Genomic DNA, 27,727 nt, shown 5'->3' with positions numbered 1-27,727 from the left:
CTGCTGAGCAGGGAGCCTGCTTCCCCCTCTCTCTCTCTGCCTGCCTCTCCATCTACTTGTGATCTCTCTCTGTCAAGTAAATAAATAAAATCTTAAAAAAAAAAAATAAAAATCATATTATGAAATAGTAGAGAGTATGATGCAAATTGTAAAAAACTCAAAAAGACAAGTATTCACAAATATAAACATGTATGATGGGACTGTGGGGGATTTTAACGTTCTCTTCATTTTTCTATTTCTCAAGTTTAACGTAATCATCATGTATTATGTTTATAAATAAAAAACAATAAATTTTACTTGCAAACAAGAAGAAGGAATTCCATTTCTGACAGTAAATCTGATTAAGTACCATAACACAGTCCTTTTGCTAAAAACAATAAATGATAAGTTAAAAACAGAAATAAAAGAATCTTTTTTTGTTTTAAATCTATTTCTTGGTTGACAGAGAATACCCAGAAAGCCAAAACAAAGTAAAATGGAAATCTAGGGAGGTAAGCAAACACTCAAATGTCTTTCATTCAGGGGATATGTCCAACCCATGAACTGAGCTTCAGTTTTCACAGCCATGTAGAGAGAGCTGGCAGTGGTTGCTGGAGCCAGCTTGTGAAAGCTAACTATACATATTTTTACCCAAATTCATGTTCAGTAACCTCACATTGGTAGCTTGAAATCAGCCATGATATAAAATTCAAAAATATTAAAAATAAGGACTTTTTTTTTCCCTTTTTAGAGAACCAGTTTTAAAATACTTGCCAGCATACTACAGAGCCCAAGATTGAGGAGCGAAATCCTAGGTACACTAAACATAGGGAATCTAACTGGAGATCTATAAAGCTGCATGCCTAGTAGAACTCACTAGAACTACACCTATCCCACAGAAAGAATCAGCAAGGAAAGTCACCTGTTTCAAAGTTGGGTGGAGGTAAAAATGTCTTCCCTGAAAATTTAACCAGAAGCCCACTCTCATGAAAGTTTATGGATCTAGAACTCACCCTACCTATGCAGCCCACAGAACAGTAAGCCTAAAATTTATTCCACTGTTTCCAGGTTGACAGTAACCCCAGGCTCTTGGCAGATTCAAATGCAAATCCTCTCTTTGGAAACATATCTTCATGTCAGCCTTGGAAATTACCACAAATAATGAACATGAGCTCACACATAAAGTGAAGCAGCTTGAAGTAAGAGCTAGCAGAAACAACAGACAACAAAATCAGAACTGCAGCAGTTTTAAGTATCAGGCTAGGCACTAAACAGAAAATAATAAATTTAATATATTTTCAAAAATAAAATGATTATAAATAGGAAAAGAAGTGAAAAGTTTATCAAAATGATGAAAGAAGCAGATTTAAGAGAAAGAAATGAAAACTTAAAAAAAAAGGAATGCATATTCAAACTCAATGGACAGATAAAAGACAATATTAGACACCACTAAAGACAAAAGATAAAGCAGATCTGGAGAAAGTATCAAGAATGCAGCAAGGAAGACAAAGATATGGTAACTATGTCAGAGGTGGAGAGTTGGAGAGCTATATTAGAATGATCAGGGATACATATGTGGTTAAGCTATTAAGTATGGTAATAATAATAATAAAATTCAAGGTCATGGTTACCTTTGGGGTGGAGAGAAACATGGGATCACAAGGAGCACATAGAGATTCAAAGATTCTAATAACGTTCTGTTTCTTAAGATAGATGGTAGATACACATATTTTTTACTTTAAAATAATGTTTATTTGGAAGAAATTTTAGATTTACAGAAAAACTCCAAACATAATAAGGAGAGTTCCATTATACCAGTTTGCCCTATGCTAACATATCACCATGGTCCATTTGTCTAAACTGAAAACAACTTTGTTGCATTACTATTAACTAAAGTCTAGACTTAATTTAGATTTCACCAGTTTTTACACTAATATCCCTTCTGGATCCAATCCAAGAAACCACTTTGTATTTAGCTGTCATGTCTCCTTAGCCTCCTCTTGTTAGTGACAAGTTCTCAGTCTTTCCTTGTTTTTTATGACCTTCACAAGTTTTGAGGAACACTCTTTAGGTATTCCTGTAGAATCTCCATCTGTTTGGACCTGTCAGATGTTTTTCTCATGGTCAGATTAGGGCTATGTGTATGAAGAAGGAATATAAGGTACTCCAAGTTTATGTTGCGTTTTCCCTGCCCTAGCCCTAGAAATCAGTCATTTCTCCAAAGAATTCTAGATCCTTTTATTGGAGAACGGTATTTACAAGCCCAGATCAGGCTGTGAGGTATGTTTGTCACTCACTGCTTCTAAGCCTTCTCAGTAGACAGAACTATGAAATATATGTCTGTATCTAATCCATGTATAAGCATGTACCTGTAAATATTTCTGCATTTATCCATTTATATATATTAGCTAAACCTAAATTCACAAGATTATCTCCAACTCTAATCCAGTACCACAAGGTTTTACTCTAGCTCCTCCCCTTGATTCTCTTGTTTATTTGTAATTTCCCTCTCTGACAGTGAGGAACCTAAATCACAACATTCATCATTTATTTAGGTATTTGTTCAACCCCAGTATACATGCAAAGCAGGTTCAGAATTATTAACCCATACCCTTACAAGAAACAAATTTACCAACTAAAATACAGTGTTTCTATAACATTCTTTTGTCTTCAGCTTTACATTTTCCAGTCTAGACACCATTTTCCAAAGTTACTTAGGTCAGCTCCTTTTTTTCCTCCTACCCCTTCAGTGAAGCAATGTCATATATTTGCAGTGGAGGTACAGTCATTTGTCACAGACTGCACTACATCCTAGGATTCACAACATTAAAAAATTTTACATATATTAAAGTTAACTCCTTGTGATCTACGGTCCTATGGGCTTTAATAAATGCACAGAATCAAGTATCTACCCTACAGTACTATGCAGAAGAGTTCTATAACCCCTAAAAATTAACATGCGAGTCATCTTTGTAGTCAACCATTTTACCTATCTTTTGTAATTTTAACATCTGAAATGGTTAAAAATCAGGGTGTAAAATTAAATATCATGATTCTTTACAGAATAAGGCCTAACATTGTAAGGAGAGTCACTGCTTAAAAGTTATTAGAATTGAGGGCTTATAATCTTCACTTTAAAGTTCTAGACTAAAGAAAAGTCACCTAAGTTCTTTAATTAGTTTTTCCATGGCATTGCTATAAAACATGTGAGACTATTAGAGCGGTTCTGATATTGTTCATGGTTGAGAGTTGTGTTCTTGTCCCAAGCACCTATTTTCTACATTTATAAAATGTTCTCCCAGGGAATAATCCATAATCTATGCCCACACATATGTTTAGGATTGAATTATTATGGTTTATTAAAGAGATATTAAAACACAAAACTATATTGCAATGATAATCAACTAGAAAACTATCTTACAGGCTACTCAGTTATCAATTATGTGATTATTTCATCTTAACAGATATGCTCTGATAGCTGCCCAGTATCACAGATCTAAAGCATTCTATTTCAAGAGGATTGTTCCTCAAATAGATTGACAGATAATACAAGACCAATAAAAATCTTCAGGCTGCTTATCTGTACTCTCTCTGTTAAAAACAAAACAAAACAAAACATGAGGAAGGAAGTTTCCATTTTACTTACACTTAAATACTGTGGCAAGTCTGTACAGATTTCACATACAATTTTAGAATCATGTCCCCAAAGGCAGTGTCATCTGTAAGGTGGTTAACTGTATTAGTCTAAGCAGTACAATCCACTCGCTGGCAGTAACATCAGTTAAAGACTTTAAGTTTAGCTTTCTCCCCCTGGTGGTAGTGTCTGTGTTGATAACCTTTTAAAAATATCTGTATAGTATCTTAATGTTTATGGCTGCTACAGTCAATTATAGGTAGGCAATTTTGGGAGAGAAGTAGATTTAAATGAAATCGAAGCAGATATCAAAACACTTCTGAAGGAAGCACTTGTCTCCTATAGTTCGTCTTTTTTTTTCCCCCCCGAAATGCAATTACAACCATTACATCATTGTAAATTACATGCTGGGGTATCTCAGTAGGTAACTGCCAAATGTAAAACTTACAGAAGGTCTTCAATGTAATAATGATGTTTTATCATTTTAATTACAAACTCTTTAAAAAACTCCCTAAAGTGTACCAATTGGGGTGGTCTAAATTAACACTATCTTAGTAGCCCAAGGGTAGTAAAAATAGAATGAACTACCAAATTTCATCATACTTATAGCAGCTGTCTTCCTGCCTCTAGGAAGCTAAGTATTTAACAAAGCAGACAGCTTGGCATTGGCATCTGATTAGCAGTGTGTGTATTGTCAGATAGAATGTGCTTGGCTCTTTTGTTCCAGGGTTTGATTAGAAATCTGGAGAGCAGTGGCATCATGTAACTTTATTCTTAAGCCTTCTGAAAGGTAAATAAAGTGTGATGCTTCCGCTAGTATTGTACATGAAAACTAATCAATGCTTTTCTGGAAACATACTTTATCAAATCCCAGAAAATTTATATAAAAGAATCATTTTTTAAAATACATCACAGACTGTAATAGGCAGATCTTAATATCATTTTAAATACCTTAAATGTTAAAAATATTTTTATAATTGAGTGCTTTGAGTCACATTGAGTCCTGTAATTAAAATACTGTTGGTGGGCAGGAAATGATCATTTTAGAGCACATAAATAGAAGATCCTATTCCTAAAAATATCAAGTCTAAATGGAGATTCAGAAAAAATTTTTAAAACGCCTATGAACATCTTATTGGAAAAATAATGATCTTGTAAGAATACTATTGTTTTGATGCAGGTGCCCTGACATTAACTATGTAACGGTGACTCTCGTTACCTTCTCCCCACAAATTTCTTTGAAAATTTATTACAAATGATTGTTCTTATTGGCAAAGTTCAAAATCAGTAGAGTCCATGCAAACAATCTACTTCAATGAGAAGTACATTCTTTTACTCTATCAAATCCATCGGAGGTAATCAGACTGGATGTTTTATTCAACAGGGCTGAAGAAAATTGTTCTACAATAGGTTAATTCAAAATGGCAGCATAGAAAATGCATCTGTCAGTGGGGATCAAATTACAGGGCAAGCTCCTCTCAATGCTTAGAAAAACAAGTCTGCAGTTCTACAGATTATGTGCCTGTGTGTGTTTAAAGGGGTGGGAAAGGAGCTAAATATCTGAGCTAACCTCCAATTAAAGTCAATCATAAAAACAGCCAATTTAATGAGTGCGGATTTCTTTGGGTAATTATAACACCAACCACTTTTTTCTCTTTTAAATCTGTAATTCTGCCTTCTTGTTATTGCTTGCTTTGTCATTAATCGCCTCAGGACCTTGATTTCCTAGCAACAGACTGCCACCAAACATTTGGCTCCTGTTCAACATTTTCTTTGTGAAAAATGGCACTGCTGTTGCCGCCTGGGCTGCTGCAGCTAGACTGGCTGTGTAAGTGCTCTAATAATGTATTCCACTGGAAAAAAAAATCACATGATATGGGGTGCAATGACTGAGCTCAGTTAATTACTGAGCTGGGAAGTTTATCTACAATCTAAAAGCTGTGTTGAGGGGAAGGGGGATATAAGGATTAAAAAGGTGCTCCTTCCATTATCAATAATTTACAGGTGAGAATTTACAAAGAAATATTTTATTCTTGAGTTGACAGGTTTCTGTTTAAGTTTATTTAGAAAAGGGTACAAAAGGCCAATGTCTCTTAAATGTTGCTTGACAAATTCTTTCCCTACAAAATAGCCCCAAACACACAAAAGAATCACAGAACAACTTGCTGCAATTTAAAAAAACAAATTAACCTATGTATCTGTCAGCTGTTTCTTTTCTACTTAAGGCAAAAATCATGTGTATATGTAAATATACTATGAGATGGCAGAATGAGGTTTTCATTCACAATATGAACACCAGACACAATGGAAACAGAATAATTCAAAATATTGTGTTTGGATATACTGTATACTTAAATTAACTATTTCTTATTCCATGATACCAGAAAAAAGATTTTTATCATTATTTTTCAAATCAGTCTACTGAGCTTGAAGGAAGTCATGATTAGAAACCTAATGATAAGGTAGATATTTTACCATTTTTTACTTAGTAGGTTTATTAAGATTTTTTTATGCCTTAGAAATACTACCAACCCCAGTTATAATAGTTATGGAAATTAACATGGAATGTCAGATATGGTTCGCTGATACCTTGCTTTAGTTCTCAGAAATATGGCTATATAAGAATGGCATGTTTCAGGATTGCTGTCAGGATATGATAATTTAATATACCCAAGAGTACACTAAGTATTATGGAAGCATCTGTGAAACTAATAAGTCAGTGGACATTCTGATTCTTAGCAATGTCTATATACCTTATGAAAAACTTCCCACAAAGTATAGTCTCAATTCAGCTCATTTGAGGAAGAGAAAATACTACAAGTCTACCTGAAAATATCACAATAACTACCATGACAGACTGAAATAAAAATGACATTCGGGAATATTCATAAAAGAGCAATAGCATTAAAAGGCTGTTAGTTAATTAAGGTAGTTAAAATATACACATTTTTGGGAGAGCAGATGAAGATATTTGAATGATGTTACAGAATTCTGTTTATCACTGGTCTGAAAGCACATCACCTTACCATTGAGTCTGACTCCCCACTTTAATATATTTTCACAAAAATCAATTCTTAATTGAAAAAAGAAAGTAAATACATATTCATAACCAAAAAAGTTTTAGAAATTCAGAATGGACACTTTTTAAAATATGGAAGTGTAATGGAATATGTATCATGTTAATTCACTATTTGCTACAATAAAGATTCTTGAACTGGGCTCCAAGAATTAGCAAAAAGTCTTCTGAAATCTGTAAACTTCCAAAAATTAAATGAAAAACTTTTGAGTAAATAAATTTTTGTGGGAGGGTTCAAAACCAAAAAAAGATTAAAAACCACTACTCTAAGAATATCAATCTACCTGAGAAATGCTAGCTGTATTCCCAAGTAAAATAACATTTTAAAGATTCAATTTAGTTTATTTTAGCTGTCAAATTAAATAAATGATAACCTTACAAGAAGTTACATAACTGTAAAAGTAATTTGAGGAATGAATAATGAAATACATGGCACTCTTTAACTTTATTACATGTGTACCCTTTTGGAAAAGTTGAACTACGAAGGTTTTGGTGGGTTATTGTATAGTTTATATTTTATTTGATTGTGACTGTTTCTGTCATATCCCCTAAATTTAATAATACTATAATAATATGATGTGGTCTTAAATTCTTTTTAGAGTGAAGAAAGAAATCCTTTTAAAAGGAATATACAAAATGACTAAAAAAATTGGTCCCAGAAATCTGTATAGAGGACAAGAAAAATGTAATTTGGAAAAGCAGCAATCTATCTTTCATAACATCTTCCAACTATGCAGGATTTACTTATATCAGGACAATGTCAGAGAAAAAGATATTATGAGTATGTCCTAGAAGTCTAGAGGGTTTCCTCCAGCTTCCAGAAGCTATTTCTAAGGGGTAGAGAGAAAACACATGATGGACGGAAGAGGTTAGAGTCAAATGAGCTATACTAAACAGCTGAGAAACCTGTGTTGGTCTGAAACTGGGTAACACCAAATATAAATTTATATATGAACTTGCCTTCCTGAGTTAAGTATTAGAAGGAAGACATTTTTTATTTTTCATCCCATTTTACCAAATATAATTTTTTAAAAACTTTATCTACTGTATGTCATCCATCCAAATAAAAAATTAATTGACATTAAGGAACTGATCCCAAAACATTGTTATATTATATCTAGAACAAATAAATAACAAAAGCTAGAAAGACTTTTTAAAGTGCGTGCAAGAGAGAAACAGGAAGCAGCAAGAAATCAAAATAGACTTATCACAAGTTCCATTACATATGTCAAAGAACAAAAAAATTTGTTGTCTAATTAGGAACAATTATATCATTTGTAGCCACAATACCTGAGTATCACTGAAATTATTATGAGAGGTGTAGATATAAGACTGAATCCAGGGGCCACGGATAGCGGGGAATAACTGCTAATGGGTATAAAGTTTCTTTCTATGGTGATGTGAATGCTCTAAAATTAGATTATGGTAATGGTTACAAAACTTTCTACATATTCTAACAATCATCCAATTGTACACTTTAAACAGGTGAAATTTATGTCATATAAATATCTCAGTAAAGTTGTTATAAAAAGATTAAAACCAATTTTATTTATCTGGGATAGACAACAGAACACATAGGTTAAGTAAGATATAAGTCTCTATAATGTGTATAGAAAAGTATGTTGAGAAACAGACTTATGCATACAGATACTAGATTATTTATGTCCAGCTTACATAAAATTTTAGATAGGACAACACATAAAAATGTATACTGCCATCATATGTTTTAAAATTTTCCCTCCCTTAATCATGTTTATTAAAGAAATTTTGTGAACATGTGATCTTCTTAGTCAATTGCTGACTGGTCTGAAATACATAAATAAAATACATGGAAGTGGAAACATTTCAGTAGATGGTTTGTTAATTCATTTGGGGCTCTGTATAAAGTACTACTGTCTTAACAACTAAGTGCTACACACTTGTTTATTTTCTTACCATTCTAAGGCAATTAGCACATAGTGTGGTTTCTAACCTCAAATAAAATTGCAGGGCTTCATTATAATGCCACAAGAACAAAACACAAACATTTTCAATCTTTATCTTTAGAGCTCAAAACTTCTTTAACCAATACCATCTTACTTCTACAAAGTGAAAAGATTATTCTATTTAACTAAAAATAATCTTACTTTAATATTCCCTCTCCTTATTAGTGTTTTATATTTGATAACAAACTAAAATAAGACAACGAAAATTACAGGAATATATGACTAAACTGCACAACTTGGAGAAAATATTTGTCTACAAGAATATTTACCTACAAAAATTAGTCTAAAAAAGTGATAATGTTATTAGTATTTAATGCACCCCACCCCCGAAAAATCTAGAGAAACTGGAAATGAACAAAAACAGGATTTCCATAATCACACTCACATTTGAAAAACTTTCTAGCAAGAATCGAAAACTGTCCATATCAAGGAGGAAGTAAAAACATTAATCATTTGTGCAGCTACCTGAACATCAATACACATATGGAAAATTCTTTAAAGTTAAAAATTGAACTCTAAAGCTAACTGCTTAAGAAGTAACATAATTAATAGTCTTCTTCTTGTATCTCTCTACATTTAATCTGAGCTAAAGAAAAATGTCTTTACTACATAGTTTTCGACTTTCTTGAAAGTATACCAAATTGGCACAAAAAGTTTTAAACCACTATATGACAAAGATTTGGGTATACTAAGTGTAAGGAATTATATACAAACAAGAAATACTCAACACAAGAAAAAAGACCAACCCTCCACATTTTCTTCTCTCTCTTTTTTTGGGTTTATAATATTTAAGTTCACGTGCAAGGGTATTTTCAAGTAAAGACTTAGCAATTCATATTAATCCTTAATAAAGTTAATGAAGCAGTGCAGAATACAACAGTCAAAAACTAGAGCAAAAAATACAGGAACAAATCCAAATGATGATCACTGATTTCACCAATATAACGAGAATTCTAATACATAAGAGTTGAAAACTACATTTAGAACACAGATAAAATGAAGTCAGTGTTAGTTCAAACACCATTATCTTCTTAAAATCTCAGATGAATATTATAAAGATTAATTAATAAATTCCAAGAAGTGTTTTGAATTCTGTTTCATAAATAATTGTGACATCATTAAATCAGATGTCATTTACAAAACAGCTTAAATTTTTAAAAATTCCATTAGTTTACTTACTCTGCCAAATTCATTTTAAAAGTAGAGCTTTCAAAATATAATATTACAAAGCCTTTTCCCATGGTTTATTATCATTTAAGACAATGAGTTTAAGTAACTACCCACAAGTTAGTAATTTGTATAGATTTGGGGCTGGGGCGGGGGGATGAGGTGAGGTATAAATCTCAAACATACATACTAAAGTAATAGTTATCTTTCATTTCTTTTTATGTTACTCGTTTCTATTAGGTTACCATTATAAGATTCATTCACTCACTTTCACTAGAATCTTTTTCAAATCTTTTTACAACAAAGCTAAAAATATCAGATGATACATACTAAATTTTGAGCATAATCAAAAAAAACTTTAAAATTCCTAGCCAAGTTTTAGTTGCAAGCATATCTTTTGGTAAATATTATCAAAAGATAACCAAATCCTAAAAAAAATAGTAATCACATATTTTGCCATACATTCATTTCGTCAACCAACTTTCATAGAAAACATTGCTAAAAGAAAATTTTCAAATATATGATCTCTTAGACTATATTTCTTACAACTTATAACAACACCTCATTTTAAGGATATTAGTTACTGCTTTCAAGCAACTGACAAAGATATTTAAGTGTAACTGAGTCTAAATAACAATTGTACTAAGAAAAAAATATTATTCATGGCATCCTTAAAAATCTTAGTAGAAAACCTAACCAGGCCAAACAAAATGAGAGATATAAAACCCAAACAGTGATTATTATTTGTCCTTTATATACAAATACTCTTATTTCTTTCAAAATATGAATTCCATTCCATTCTTACAAGGTTGTACACTTCTCCAAACCATGTGTTGTCTACTTATCTCTAATCATACCTTCTTTTTTCTAGGAACAAACATCAGTTAACACTTTCTTGAATACCCTACTCTCACAAAAACCATATTCCTTAAAATGGTAGGATTCTAGGCTGAAAAGAGGTAAGTGGTCAAGACAGAGTTACAAAATAAATGTAAGAGAGAGGAAAAAGAGGTCTATAATCAGCCATGGGAACTGGAACAATCATAGGAAGAAGAAAATAAAAATAGTGGTGGCCAAGAAAAAATTCCAACTGTAAGTCTCATATTCTCAGACAAGGATCAACAAACTAAGATTCCCTATTTTTTCATTTTCAATCAGTAAAAAAGGGCACACATCTAGCTAAATTTATGAAGGGTAAGTTAAGTCACAAGATACTAAAAGTTTTTGATAAAGATATTTTTAAAATATCTGTTATTAAAACTCTCCCCATGGTAAGTCTAAACTTGCAAGCTGATTAGTATTTGAAACTTGGAATCTTTTCTCAAAAACATTTTATTAGAAATAATGCATAGATTTATCTCACTGTATTCACAATGAAGTCTAAAGCACATAAAGGGGTGACAGAAAATAATAGAAAACATTACTGTAACATAAGTATTTATACACAGATGAACGCTATATATTTATATAAATATAAATATATTTATATTTATAAATTTTAAAAAAAATTTTATTTAAAGATTTTATTTGTTTATTTGACACAGAGAGAGAGATCACAAGTAGGCAGAGAGGCAGGCAGAGAGAGAGGGGGAAGCAGGCTCCCTTCCGAGCAGAGAGCCCGATGTGGGGCTTGATCCCAGGACCCTGGGATCATGACCTGAGCCGAAGGCAGAGGCTTAATCCACTGAGCCACCCAGGCGCCCCTTAAAAACTATTTTTAATTATCAAATGGTAACTAAAGTATTTTACAGAATCTAGAATAATAGTTTGGGGAACTTATGAGGCTAAATCAAACTCAAGACTAATTTAAAACTCACTTCTCAGGGTGGCTGGGTGGCTCAGTCATTTAGCAACTAACTCTTGATTTTTGGCTCAGGTCATGATCTCAGGATCATGAGACTGAGCCCCATGCAGGGCTCTGCACTGGGCGTGGAGCCTGCTTAAGATTCTCTCTCTTTCTCCCTTTGCTCCCCCCCACCCCAAAGTGATAAAATGCATATCACTAGAACTGAAATTTTTCCTGTTACTTGATTATTCCCTCTCATTTATGAGTGATGGTTTTATCGTTTTAGTTTTCAAATAGTTCAAGGAAGGAAAAATAAAATTTGGAGACAGGAAAAGAAGAAATTAATGAGGTTAACTGATTAAATCTGCATTTTGAAATAAATACCATGTTCCATGAAAGTCAGTACAGAACAATAGACACAGACATAAATCATGGTTAAGTTATTAACAAGTTCAAATTCAAAGAGAAAGTTAGTTAGGCAATCTTCCAGAAAAAGAGAGTCATCTAAGAAAGGTAAAAGACAAACCAATCTGGGGATCTCAGCTTCCAACCAAGACGTATTAATGGGGAATGGATTCACACTTAATCAATTTAAACTTAAGCAATTATAAAAATGGAAAAAAAAACCCAGTATGAAACAATCTTCAGGCACTAATAATCAAACAAGGAACAATACCAGGTGATTCCTACAACTGCTCAAACTTACTCCCTGCAGACAGCTTCCAAGCTGCAGTTCAGACAGAGAGAGCCTTAAGTAGAGTCATACATCTCCACTTCGGGAGGCCATGGTGGCCAGCATATAAAAGGGCAGGTACTGGACAAGACAGAGGTGACAGAAGAAAGAGATTTGAAAAGAAAACCTGAAATCCGCAGGGGTTTCCCAATAAGTCTTCAGCACACGTGCATAAGGAACAACCCACTGCTATGGTAAGAACCAGAAAAAACAATAATAATAATAAAACATGTGGAATAAAATTAGTAGACAAGGATATTAAAACAGCTGTTGTAACTACACTACCTAAGGTAAAAATGAGAGATGGCAATATGAGTATGTAGTCATGGCAGGAGTGAAGAAGGCCCAAATAAAATTTCCAGGGATGAAAACTATCATGTCTGAGACAAAATAAACACTGGATAGGTTTCATAGCAGATTAGACATTGTAACAGAAATGATTAAGCTTAAGACAAAGCAATAGTAATTATACAAAAATGAAGTAGAGAGAAAAAAATGAAAAGGTCATACAAAGGTAAGGGACATTCCAGTGGCTTAGTAACAACTGGACTTTCCAAGAGCGGATGGGAGTGGGGAAAGAAAATATTTACAGAAAAATTTCCAAACTGAACAAACCACATTCACATGAAATATAAAGAAAATGATACCAAGGTATATCATACTAAAATTGCTTAAAACCAGTGATAGAGAGAAAATCTTTTTTTTTTTTTTAAGATTTTATTTATTTATTTGACAGACAGAGATCACAAGTAGGCAGAGAGGCAGCAGAGAGTGAGAGAGAGGAGGAAGCAGGCTCCCCGCGGAGCAGAGAGCCCGATGTGGGGCTCGATCCTAGGACCCTGGGATCATGACCTGAGCCGAAGGCAGAGGCTTTAACCCACTGAGCCACCCAGGCGCCCCTAGAGAGAAAATCTTAACAAGCAGTTAGAGAAAAAGAGATAGATATGGAGAAACAATAAGGATGACTACTTTCTAAAAACAATGCAAGGCAGAAGACAGTGGAGAAACAGGGACTGTATATATCCTCCAACAGCGGCTTAACCCACTGAGCTACCCAGGCGCCCTACAACAGTGGTTTTTAAAATGACAGACATCAAGGATGAAAAACAATGATCTTTGAGAGATAGGAAACCATCTTGGTGAGCCCTAACTCCAAATCAGCATACTGCCTTGTGAGAGTTTCGGGACAATAGCACCAGACACCAAAATGGGGAAGGACAGAGCCCAGGAAGTCAAGGAGACAGAACTGAGGGTGGGAAGAATGAAGCAGTTAGAGTGCTGAGGCTAGAACAGGAGAGAAGAGAAAATGTTACAGAGAACACTGGAAATCTGCAGATTCCTCTTGAACATTCATGAAATTAGAATCTGGGAATGACTCATCCAAAAAAATTGAGAGGGAAAAGGATTAGAGGAAACAGTACCCAAGGCACACCTAATTCTAGGAATAGTGTCTGTTTCCACCATCTAGAGCGGAAGAACTCATTATTAATGGGGCATTGAACAGAGCACAGGAAAGTTGGGCCTCAGTAGTAGAGAACATGACATTTTAGACCAGGGTTTCTTAACCCTGGCTCTACTGATACTTGAAACTGGATAATCCTTTACTGTAGAGTGCGGTCTCATGCACTATAGGATGCTTAACAACATTCCTGTCCTATATTTACTAGTATCAACACTCATTCATCATAATAATGAATATCTCTAGATTTTGCCAAATGTTCCTAAAGGGGAAAATTGTCTCTGGTTAAGAAACCATTGCCATTAAATGAATACCACTCTGGACTCACCTAACAAGACATAAAGGCAAGATCAAAATTGCTGCAAGTAACATAACTGCATCCCCGAGTAAATCTCAAGATTTATTCATGATATCTAATGATTACTATACCTACAAAGAGAAATGAAAACACAGTCCCTAATAAGGAGGATAAATGGGGCACCTGGGTGGCTCAGTGGGTTAAGCCGCTGCCTTCGGCTCAGGTCATGATCTCAGGATTGAGTCTCGCATCAGGCTCTCTGCTTGGCAGGGAACCTGCTTCCTCCTCTCTCTCTGCCTGCCTCTCTGCCTACTTGTGATCTCTCCCTGTCAAATAAATAAATAAAATCTTTAAAAAAAAAAGGAGGATAACTAATCCTTTAAACTGCCCCAGAAATGACACAGATGTAATGACTAACAGAGAAAGACATCAAAATAGTTCATTAAATTATATTTTAAGTGTCCAAAATTAAAGAAAAAGAAATAAAAGACCCAAATCAATCTTACAGATATGAAAATAACAAATGAAATGAAGAACACTCTGTATAAGATTAATGACAGCTCAGATGTTACAGGAGAAAATATTAGTGAACTAGAAGGCATAGCAACTAACTATCCAAAGTGAAACACAGAGGGGGAAAAAACAAAGAATCCAAGAAAAGGAAAAGTGTGGCATCACTGAGCTATGAGACAACTTCATGGGTAATTTGAGACCCAAAGGTGAGGCGCAGTTGGGGAGAAAATATATTTAAAATAATGTCTGAAAACATTCCAAACATAATAAAAATTATAAATCCACAGCTGTAAGAAGTTAACCCCCACATATAAGAAACATGAAAAAGTATACACTAAGGCACAATATAATCAGACTGATCAAAACCAGTGATAAATAAAAAAATTTAACAGCAGCCAGGGTTGGGAGTATGTGAAATTTTACATCCAAAGGAACAAAGGTATGGATGTTAGATTTCTCATCAAAACCAATTCAAATGAGAAGACAGTAAAGCAACATTTTTCAAGTACTGAAAGACAAAAAACTGTCAACCTAGAACTGGCAAAAATCTCTTTTAAAAATAAAGGTGAAATAAAGAAGTTTTCAAACATACAAAAGCTAAAAACAGTCATCACCAACAGACCCAAATATAAGAAATGCTAAAAATGTTCTTCAGGCAGAAAGAAAATTATACCAGATGGAAATCTAATTCTAAGCAAAGGAATGAAGAGAACTGGAAGTGGTAATTAAGTGAGTAAATATGTTTTTTAATTGTTGAAATCTCTTTAAAAGATATCTGACAATTTAAACAAAAATAATGTGTTATAGTGTTCATAACATGAGTAAAAGTAAAATTTGTCTGTTGTATGGTATGTCAATTATTTGTTAATAAAGCTGTTTAAAAAACAACTAAAAATTTAAAAAAAGGAAAATGTGACAATGAGAGCATAAAGGCTTGGAAAGGAGAAACTGAAATATGCTATTGTAAGATTATTTTCCTATATGTAACAGTTTATAGTATTATGTAAAGACAGACATAGATCAGTTGGTAGAGTGTGCATCTCTTGATGTCAAGGCTGTGAGTTTGAGACCCACTCTTAGCAGAAAGCTTAGTTAATTAAAAAAAAAAAAATGAAGGCAGACAGTGATGAGTTAAGGATGTATACTATCTACCTTAATGCAGTCAATAAAACAAAAATAAAAGAGTAGGAGATACTAAGGCAATGGAAATAAAAATACTGGATTAACCTAAAGAAGGCAGGAGAGCATAAAAACAGAATGAGGGACAAACAGGACAAACAGAAAACAAATACCAAGATAATGAAGTAAAATCTAACCATATCAATAATCACATTAATGGAAATGGTTTAAACATCCCACATAAAAGGTAGGTACTTTTAGGCTGGACAAAATTAAGATCCAATGATACACTGTTTATAAGAGATGCACTTAAAAAAAAAAGATATATTATTACACGTCTTTATTTATATTACTTTTACTAGTTAGATAATTAGTAAAAGGGTAGAAAAAATATACCAACTATATCAATAGTAAAAAGAAGTTGGATTGGCTATGTTAATATCAGAATATTGACAAAATAGTCGTGGGGTCAAAGTATAACAGCAGGAACAAATATTTCAAAATGACAAGTGGGTCAAATAATCAATTCTACATCTTTAAACACACCATTAAACACACTGAAGAAAAATCTGATAGAACTACAAAGAAGAATATACAAATTCATAATAGTAGTAAAAGGAAGATATCTGGGAAATCTCCATATTTAGAAAATAGACAATATGCCTCTAAATAACTCATGAGCCCAAGAAAAAAGTGAAAGTAGAAAATTTTATAAGCTGGATGAAAATGAAAACATGACCTAACAAAATTTGTGGGAGGTAGCCAAATTAATGCATGCAGATTAATTTATAGCACTAAATGTCTATAGTAGAAAAGTCTCACTCAAATCAATAAATTCGTCTTCCACCTTAAGAAACAAAACACAGGTAGAACAGGAATGATGGGCACGGATGAAGGATAAGGTGTAGAAGACGAGCAAATTAAATCTCAGGTAAGCAGAAATGAGGAAATAATAAAGAACAGAAATAAAAATCAACCGGGGCTCAGGCTTCCCATAAAAGGTTGCTAGAAAATGAAGCAATATTTACAAAGTAGTACTTTGTTTCACAAACTATTACACCAAACAAATTGTCATTTTTGTATAAAGCAACAAGAAGTAAATAAAACCTCAAGAAAAGAGAAGCTCTGAGTCCTTCCTTGGGGGAAAAAGGCGACAAAATACAGTCAAATGAGAGATATTCAAAATAAACAATAAAGGAATGGGAAGACAGGATAAAATAAATTGGCAGTGGTTAACCATTTAACTCATTTAAAAGTAGAAACAAAATTGTAAGTATTATGGTTATATGACAGAATGCAAATATTTAAATCCTAATGCTAAAATGAAGAGTACCTGAAATTTATTTTTTCAAAAATATAATTAGCTATCACCATAACCGGTAATCCTTAACCACATACTAACAAGGAGTTCGGGAATTTGTTTTAAAGTTCAGAGGAGGTGAAGGTAAAAGAAGATGTAAACACTTAGTTAAACCGAAAGAAAATGCTGGTATATGCACATTCAATTTCAGTTGTTTATCACCAAGTTTTTGATGTGAACTCTGCATTGCAGATATACTAAATTATGTGACAGAGAAAATGATCAAAGGTTTGGATTTTCTCAATGCTCACGACCATTATTAATTTATGGAATAGTGGGAAGAAGAGCTGAGTATGTAGATCTGGTTTACATAATGCAGTCAGGGGGTCTTAATTATGGAAATTGGTTGAACAGATATACTGAGCTGCTTCCTCAGACCAAGAAATTTTGAAATTAAAGAGCTTCCAGAATTTCAACTTGTTAAACCTCAGTAGTTTATAATGATAATGTGATAAGATTGCTGATTCTACAGAACCAATATGAAAGAGCCCAGCTAATTTGTTGAGGTAAGTATTGATCTATTTATTCAATCTAAACTTGTGGTTTGAGCATATGCTAAGAAAAGACTATACGAGATGTCTAACCTCAAAGGAAATTAATGGTTTAAAAGAATGCAGAGGTGTTGTATGTAGGTATTGTATGTAAGTGATGAACCAATAATCCTACTCCTGAAACTAATATTACACTATATAGTAAACTAGCTAGAATTTAAATAAAAACTTGGAACTTTAAAACAAACCTAATTAAAAAATAATAAAAGAATGGCAGAATATCTTTGTACAAATACTACATTTCTGAAATTCTACATTTCAGAAGAGATTTCAAAGATTTTAATGAGTAAGAATTATGCTCTTAGTTAACAGCAAAATAAATAGTTGTAGATATATAGCATTCAAGGAATCCCATATGACTATAATTTTCTGAACTATTAAAAATAGCCAAACTCCACAAACTATTGATTTACCTGGCAATATAAGACCATTCTTTTTATGAAACTGCTGAAATAGAAACTAAGAGCTAACAACTCAGAGATATCAGCTGGAATTCATTTTGACATTTGTTTCTGTTTTTTGACAAGTTTCAAAAATAATTCAATTTTCTTTATTAATTTGACCCAAAATAATCACTCTCCATCTCATATAATAAAATTGGACTTGTATAAATAGTTAATACTATTATAAAAATTCCAATTTACCCAAAGTTGGCTAGACATTATAGTACATAATTGTTAAAACTCTAAGTTGTTTGCAAGTTAGGTCTATACTCCTATAAAAATTCCATTCATCCAGGTTTGGCCAGTGTTAGATACACATAACTGTTAAAATTGAGTGTTTCCACTCATAATTTGGAATCTAAATGCCACATATCTAAGTAGAAATATAATTGCCTGGTAAATGTAGTTTTCTACCATAATATATTGTCATACTTTATAGCCAATATAAATAACTAAATAATGTCAAATTTTAAACCATGTGTTCTAAGAAAATCAGACTTTCAAATGTATGACAGTTTGAAAGAGCACATAAACCCCCGCTAAATAATTGCACTACAAAAACATGCTCCCAAGATACTAACAAAAATATCAGACCATTTAGAGAAAAATAATAGAAGATAATCAAGAAGGAATATTTTTTTATTTTTTAAAATGTTTCTCACATTCTGCCTAAAGAGCTAACATGACTTTCCTCTACAGAATCCTCTCAATGTAAGCATTTACTTGACATTAAAAGAGGGGCAGGATTTGCCATTCAGAAGAATCAATAATAACCTTGTAAAGCCTAAAGCAGTGAACATAAACATGCTGTAGGAGACATTAACACTAGACTGAAAGAAATAATTATACTTTCAATAAACATGCTCCTACTGGATAATCAATTTTTTACACATCTTTGCAGCTGTTTCACAGCTCAGGTAGTGAAAGGCAGCAGCTGTTATATCAAAACCATATATTATATGCATATGAGCTACTTTTAATTTTTCATAGGTTTATCTACTTATTTGTGATCAGCCACATTTAAATCATATTAAATAAAAACAAGGTATTCATGGCGTGATTAATTCAGGAGGATTTTTAGTACCATCTTATTTTAGAAGTGAATTCTTGAGCCAATTATTTTTATGTCAGAATATTTAATAATTCAAATTACATGCTGCCCTTATTCCTAGATTTAAGAGATTTGTCACAATCAATGTTACTGAAATATTAAATTAAAACATGTCATGGTAATTACTATGGAATAAACAGCAATTAAGATTTTTTTAGGCAAATAAGCTCAAACTGTTTGCAGTGCATATTTATACCACTAATATTTTCCCACACAATGCATGCATCATTCACAACAAGCAGCCTAAAAATCCAAAATGTAAATTTGTAGAATTATTTCAAAAGATATCGAGATCCTTATGGTGATGGAAATGTTCTGTATCTTTATTGTACTAGTTAATAAGCTGGTTATCCAGTTGTACTATGGTTTTACAAGATGTGCCCATTGGGGAAAACCACATTAAAGGTACTTGGAATCTCAAAAAAAAAAAAAAAAAGATATTAAGATCTTTTGACTTAATATGGAATTTGATACATAGTTAAGAAATATCTATGTATAAAGGAACCAGAAAGAGGCAGGATTAAATGTTAAGTAATACAAATAATGTTACCATAGAATGATAATGTTTTTGTTCTGTACTTGTAATAGAGATCCTAACATATGCTGTAAATAATTTGCAGAATAAGTAAAAGATAATTATTTAAAAATGTAAATCCACTAAAACAAACCATAATTAAGTATAAATATGTACCAGAAATTTGAATTAGGTAAATACTTACTGCTATATAATAAACTCTTGCTTTTTCTACCAATGTCCAGTTTTTCTCCATATCAAGATGTTTTTCCTTTTTATAACAATTGGCAGCAGCAAGATTAGCCACAAGGGACCTAAAACAACAACAAAACACAAGTAGGCTTTAATACTACAGCTAAAGTTGTCATGTACTTCTATATAATTAATTAGCAATACTTTCTGCAAATTCTGTTTTACATTTTAATTCTTAACTTTTCAAAATTGCTATATACTGATATTAATAAATATAAATAAAATTAATTTGTTTTGAGCACTTTCTGAGACTTCTACATTTCCTTTGAGATAAAGAGATATTAATCCTTGCTCTAAATACCACCTGGTATTTTAAGAAAATAGAATTTATGTTTCCTTTGGTACTAAAATGATAGGATTATCTATTTTCCACCTTTTGATAGTTTAAAATACAGTTAAGAAATTAAACTATGTTGTTATGCAAAAAAAATTTGTGCAAAAAAGATATATACACATACATACATATATAAAACTAAACACTTCAGTTTTTAAGTATCAACATACAATGTACATTGATTATTTAATCTAGTGCTTTAAAAGCCAAGTATGGAATTAATTTCATAAACACACCTATAAATGTAGGTACTATTTACTATTATTAATTTGCAAACCAATACATTTTAAAGACTGGAATAAACTTGGATTCCCTATTTGAAAACTCTCTATACTGGTCCAGTTTTGCAGCTGAAAAATCTAAGCAGGATACTGCATTTAAAATCTTGCTACAAATGCCAGATAGTAATTTTTGTTATTTCCCAACAATTAAAGTTAATAAAATAATTATTTATGTTAAATACAAAGTAATAAAAATATTTTTTCTCATTCTTACCCAGAAATTAGAAAATAACTGGCCATTTTTTTAATTCTTTCTAATCAAAAGGAATAGTTATGGTTAAAAAATGGATACATCATTTCATCACTTGAGATTTTTATAATATGATCAGTTCCTCTGTTAAGGAAAAAAAAATTGATTCTCTTCCAAAACATATTTCTACTCATCCATATGCCAATTGACTACTGAAGGATATCAATTCAATTTATGCTCCATTAAATGATTAATAAGAACAATATAAATCAGTAAATTTATATACAAGTATTACTATAGTACCATGTTAAGAATAATTAGTCCTAATTTATAAAAGGTCAGTGATCATGACCTTAGCAAAATTTTGACTGAAATGGTTATATATAAAAATAAAAAATAAACACTTCTGCTACCAGTTACTAAATTCTATTTTGATAATAAAAGTACTCTTTGATAGGAAACTACATTGTTTCTCCAAAATATAAGTATTCTCCCTATCCAAATGAATGTGGTTAGAGTTTGGAGAGTGAGAACCTGAATTCCCCCCAGTTTCTGACTTTCAATATTATCTGAACATTAATGATCACCATAGCCATAATATTAATTAAGCTTTTGACATCTGGGATACTTAACATTATCATAACTGCTCTTTAAAAATAGCAATTTAGCACAAAAAATAATTTAGCAATTTTACAGTAGTGAGAGGTAGTAGGAGAAAACTTGACCTATTTCTCACAAATGAGAAAAGGGTACCTGCACATTGTTGGTTTTAGGAAAACTGAAAAGGCAGGTCTAAATAAGTATATTTCAATGTTTGAACAACAAATGGTTTTATTTACTAAAACCTTAAATGATAAAGTTCTATACACACACACACAAAATCACAGGAAAGGTTTAAAAATGGCTTTGGTACCCTAATTGTTTTTAGAAGCTATATTTTAGCTATTTAATGACTTCTGGCCAGAAGAGTGTCAGGTCCTTAACATATATCTGCTAAAGGTCAAGGAGTGAGCAAACTAAGAAAGAGGAAAGGAGCAAGGAGTAGAGAAGGAAGGAAATAAAGGAAAGAAAAAGGGAAAGGACAAGGAAGGAGACAGAGAATGGAGGAGGATACACTAAATATTTTTGGGTGTAAGAAAAGAAAAATTTCTAGTGAATCACTAGTTAGAAAGAGATACCATTGCTGATTTTCATAATATAATAGCTTGAAAAGTTATTTTGTTTTTCCCTTGCAAAGGAGAAAAAAGGATATGCTGATGAGCAACATAGTATGAACTGAAGAAAAACCGCCACATGGCTGCAAAAGGCAAGAATACAACCAATGTACGGAAAGTCCTGAGACACAGATTTCAAGTTTATAGAATGAATTTTCTAAAAAGTAAAATTATACAGAAATGTAATGAATTGCTTTTTAAGTGGTGCCTTACCCATGACTGAAGCTGTTTGATATGGATAGATGACTATTTGCCAGAAATGCTTTACATGACCTAATTCATCTGACACTGAACATAATGTAGTATTTTATATATGTTACAAAATACATGCATTTATCTGTCTATGTAGCTGAATATTCCAATCTCAGGATACGGTAAGAAGAGCATTTTTTTCATTCCAGTTTCAGCAAGAAACTATAAGACAAAGAATAAAATGTTTTCCTTATTTTCCTTTTCTGATCCTTCTTATAAAAATTAGAGACTGGAATAGATAATCTCAAAACTTTCATCCCACACGCCTCATGAATACAAAAGTAGGTACAACAAGGGTATTTTTTTTAATTAATAAAAATGATATAAGATGAGTTATTAAAACACTGATAGCAATTAAAACCATGAGATCTAAATTCCAAATTCAGATTGGAATTCAGATTTTGTGATGGTTTAAATATCCAGTTAGTACAAACCTTCCCTTGGAATTACACTGACCTGTTGCTACCAGTGACGCACACAGCACAAGTTCCTGTTGTTTGCTCATTTTGCTCATAGTAATGAGCATCTACATGGGCTTCAGCAGCTTTTTTCTTCAAGATCTCTCCAAATGTGTCTGTCCCAATGCATCCAAAAAATGTTGCTGCTTTGTATGGCTGCTGAATCATCCACTGAAAAACAGGAACATAAATAATTTTAATGGTTTAGAAATATGGTACACATAGAATGGTGGCATAAAAGGGATGCTTTGTTAGATGCTGTGGCTATTATGAATGGAATTCCAATTCTGTACTAATGCTTATGATAACAAATTTCGTATAACCACCACATAAAATCTTATTATACTACTTCCAGGGAGAGAAATTGAGCATAGTGGGGTTAAGAACTCAGAATCTACTCAGAGAGACTCTAGGTCAATGCTAGCTTGATACAGAAAAATAACAGTGAGTCTTAAGAGAAGCAGAGTAGCATTGTCATTGAAAGCCCAGAATTAATACTGAAGACTGTCTGGGTTCAAATCTTGCCTATGCTAATTCTTACATGTATGAGTAAGAGCATGTAACTTAACATTTCTATACCTCATTTTATTCACCTATAAAGGGAAAAATATATAAATATAACTCAAGAGGTTGTTGAGACTTCAAAACTAAATAAGTTAATGTATGTGCAGTGTTGAGCACAGTATCCAGGACATAGTAAATGATATATGCTAGCTGTGGTGGTCACTATTATTTTCCTATTTGTTGTAATTCCTATTTGTATTAGACTGTGATAAGTCTAATATATTGTTCTAAAAATTCAAAAAGTATTAAAGATTCTAATATATCAGTCTTTCAGTAGTCTCACTTTAATTTCCTTGCTATAAATTGACAATGAATTGCTTTCAAAATGTATATTTTAAAATATACAATGGGGATGCCTGGGTGGCTCAGTTGGTTAAGCAGCTGCCTTCGGCTCAGGTCATGATCCCTCAGTGTCCAGGGATCGAGTCCCACATCAGGCTCCTTGCTAGGCAGGGAGCCTGCTTCTCCCTCTTCCTCTGCCTGCCATTCTGTCTGTGCTCACTCTCTCTCCCTCTCTCTGGCAAATAAATAAAATCTTAAAAAAAAATAAAATAAAATATACAATGAACTATTATCTTTCATAATTATCTCAAATTCCTGAGATTTCTAATACTTATATTAGCTATTCTAAAACTGTCATCTATTTTGTTTCTAAAACCTGTATGAGCAAAATACCCCATATAGTAAGTCAAAAGACATCAAAATCTTACCACACTCTCAAATACTTAAAGTATAAAATAAATGCATGTATACTTGAGAGTTAAAAGGATGAAGAGACAAAGTAAAAAGAAAACTGTAAGATAAATATACAAAAACTGTCCAGGGATTTGTTCTGAAGATACATGTCTACAAATATGAAACAACATTTGCATAAGTAGTCATTGAGGCATCATTTGTAATACCAAAATGTTAGAAACAACCTAAATTCCCATCCATAGAAGACTGATTGAATAAACTGATAAATCCCCATCAATGGAACATCACACAGCAACTTAAAAAACAATCAAACAAGGATGAGCTCTACAGAGTAATCGATCCATTTATATAGAGTAACTATCAGTATGTAAAATCTATACAAAATCCATGTATACATATAGAGTAAATCTTTTCTGAACATTAAAAAAAAAGATGAGTTCAAAAGTGTGTATGTGTGCATGTATGTTTTAAGACAATGAGAATTAAAATCATATATCCTTTTAGTACATACACATACTCTTAGAATTTATACTGTTTCCTTATTATGTAAAAAGAAACAGAGAATAAACCATGAACTAAAGAAAAATGGTTTTCTATCAGGGTGCGTTGGAAAGGAATAAAGAAACTAAAACATAAGAAAGATGCCTCTGAATGTGCTGCTACACATAAAGTAGCCTTCTGAAATGCTTTTTTGAAAATGCAATTCAATCTGAATTTTAAATGCATTTGGAAAAACATGATAAAGTTCAATCCACAGAAACAAAGAAATCAAAGAAAATATAAAATTGTAACATAATTCAATAGAAAAAGTGTAAATAACTTTCATATACTTTACTTTTCAATGTATTAATATAAGGAACAAAAACCAAAAAATTTTGGATAGAATATATGAAATTATTGATTCAGAATAGCAAAAGAAAGAAAAGAATGAAAGTGTGAAGAAAACTTATATAACTGGGCACGTGCTTGGCACAGTTGTTTGAGTGTCCAACTCTTGATTTCAGCTCAGATCATGACATGATCCCAGGGTTGTGAGATTACATGGAGCTTGCTTAAGATTCTTTTTCTCTCCCTTTTTCTCATACCCCCCCTCAAGAAAAAGAAAAGAAAGGAACTAATATTCACATGAGAATTGCAGAAGGAGAAGAGAAAAAGGACAGAAAGTATAGTTAAAGCAGTAATGGCTGAAAACTTCTTGAACATAGAAATAGAAATGGACATCCAGATCCATGAAGCCAAATAGGTTGAATATGAATACAGCTACACCAAGATACAATTAAATTGTCAAAAGTTAAAGACAAAGAAAGAATTTTAAGAGCAGCAAAAGAAAAGAGAGAAGTTATATGCAAGAAAATCCCCATATGATTATGGGTGAATTTCTCAACAGAAATTTTATAGGCCAGGAGAAAATAAAATGAAAATTCAAAGTATTAAAAGAAAAAAAAAGCTGCTAATCAAGAATTCTATATCCAGCAAAGCTGTTCTTCAGAAATGGAAGGATAAAGACTTTCCCAAACAAACAAAAGCTGAGGGAGTTCATTACCACTAGATCTAGCTTATAAGAAATGCTAAATGGGGGGCGCCTGGGTGGCTCAGTCCTTAAGCGGCTGCCTTGGGCTTAGCTCATGATCCCAGGGTCCTGGGATCAAGCCCACCATTGGGCTCCCTGCTCAGTGGGAAGCCTGCTTCTTCCTCCCTACTCTCCTTTTTTGTGTTCCCTCTCTCCCTGTGTCTCTCTCAGTCAAATAAATAAATAAAATCTTAAAAAAAAAAAAAAGAAAGAAATGCTAAATGGAGTTCTTTGAGTGGAAAGTAATGGTAAATATGCCATCAAAATTAGATTCTGTAATATGGTAACTGTGGTGCATAATTCACTTAGAACTTGTTTAAGTTTAAAAACATGAATGTAGTAAAAATAACCATGAACACAATAATCTGTAATTAGTTACACAATATAAAAATACGCAAATCACAACAGCAATAAACTAAAGTGTGAGGGGGAAGAGAATTAAAAGTGTAAAATTTAGGAATTCCAATATAGTTAAGTTGTTGTCAGCTTAAAATAGAGTGCTATAATTTTAACATAGTTTATGTAAGCTTCATGGTAACCACAAGGGAAAAATCTGTAGCAATTACACAAAATAACATGATTAAAAAAAGAGTCAAAGCATATTGTTACTGAAAGGCATCAAAACATGAAAAATGACCACAGGGTAAGAAATAAGGAACAACTACAAAACAACTACAAAATAATCAAGAAGCAATTAACAAAATGGCAACAGTAAGCCCTTACCTATTGATAATTACAGTAGTCTCCCCTTATCTCAGAAGATATGTTCCCAGATCCCCAGTAGATGCCTGAAACTGCTGATAGTACTGATCCCCGTATACATTATGATTTTTTCCTACAGATACATATCTATTATAAAGTTTATTTCTAAATTACACACAGTAAGAGATTAACAATAACTAATAATAAAATAGAAAAATTGTAACAATATACTACGACAATATTTATGTGAATATGCTTTCTCTCTCTCAAAGTATCTTACTGCACATTACTTGTCCTTCTTGGGATGATAAGTGATGATAAAATGCCTACATGATGAGATTAAGGTGAATAGCAAAGACACTGTGACACATAGCATTATGCTACTACTGATATTCTGGTGATATGACAGGAAAAGGATCACCTGCATTCAGACCATCATTGACTGTAGGTAACTGAAACTGGGGCTGGGGGGGTGTTGGGTAATACTGTATTTTAAATATAAACAGATTAAATTCTCCACTGCAAAGACAAAGAATGTTTGAAACAAACACAAAGATACAACAAGATGCTGCCTATAAGAGACTCACTTCAGCCTTAAATACACAGAGAGGCTGAGAGTGAAGGGACAGAAAAAGGGATTTCCTGGAAATGGTAACCACAACAAACCAGACTCATATGCTAATATGAGACAAAATAGACTTTAAACTAAAAATGGTACAAAGAAATAAAGAAAGTCCTTATATAATGATCAAGGGGCTAATCCATCCATAAGGTTTAACAATTGTAAATATTTATGTACCCAGCGCTGGAGCACCTAAATATATAAGAAACACAGCTTAAAGGAATAATGAAAAACAATAATAGTTAGGGGCATTAATATCCCACTCTTAACAATGAATCATCCAGATCATCCAGATAGAGAATCAGAGAATGGAAGAATGAGAATAATGTAACAGCATATTTCAACAAAACTATAGACCAAATGGACCTAACAGACATATATAGAACATTCTATCCAACAGCAGCAGAATACACATTCTTCTCAAGTGCATTTCTAGGCTAGTTCATATGATACACCACAAAACAAATCTTTGTGAATTCATTAAGACTGAAATCATACCAAGTATCTTCTTTGACTACAATGGCTTGAAACCAGAAATCAACAAGAGGATAGCTGGAAAATTCACAAATACAAGGAAATTAAACAACACTCTCCTGAAAATCCAATGGATCAAAGAAGAAATTAAAGGGGAACAAAAAAATTGTCTTGAGGCAAATGAAAATGGCAAAACAACATACCAGAATTTGGGGAATGCAGCAAAATCAATTCTAACAGGGAAGTTTATATTAATAACTGCTTACACAAATAAGCAAGAAAGATCCTAAATTAACAATCGAACATTATGCCTTCTGAAACTAGAAAAAGGACAAATAGTCCAAAGGTAGATAAAGGAAGGAAATAATACAGATTAAAGCAGGCATAATT

The 27,727-nt window shown here is 32.5% G+C and overlaps 1 protein-coding gene across 3 annotated transcripts in view; it reads right to left on the bottom strand.

The window, feature by feature from the left end:
• ADK (adenosine kinase) overlaps positions 1-27,727 on the bottom strand; it is a 532,452-nt gene that overhangs the window by 251,731 nt on the left and 252,994 nt on the right. For all 3 annotated transcript variants that reach the window (XM_059397858.1, XM_059397861.1, XM_059397859.1), the window contains 2 exons: positions 22,708-22,880; positions 19,934-20,042 (listed from right to left, as the gene is read on the bottom strand). In XM_059397858.1, coding sequence (XP_059253841.1) covers positions 19,934-20,042; positions 22,708-22,880 — 282 coding nt within the window. The remainder of the gene's footprint in view (positions 1-19,933; positions 20,043-22,707; positions 22,881-27,727) is intronic.

Source organism: Mustela nigripes, chromosome 4 (assembly GCF_022355385.1).
Source record: "Mustela nigripes isolate SB6536 chromosome 4, MUSNIG.SB6536, whole genome shotgun sequence".
Lineage (NCBI taxonomy): Eukaryota > Metazoa > Chordata > Mammalia > Carnivora > Mustelidae > Mustela > Mustela nigripes.
The sequence above is the reverse complement of the archived record's forward strand: the minus strand, read 5'-3'. Positions and strand labels throughout refer to the sequence as shown.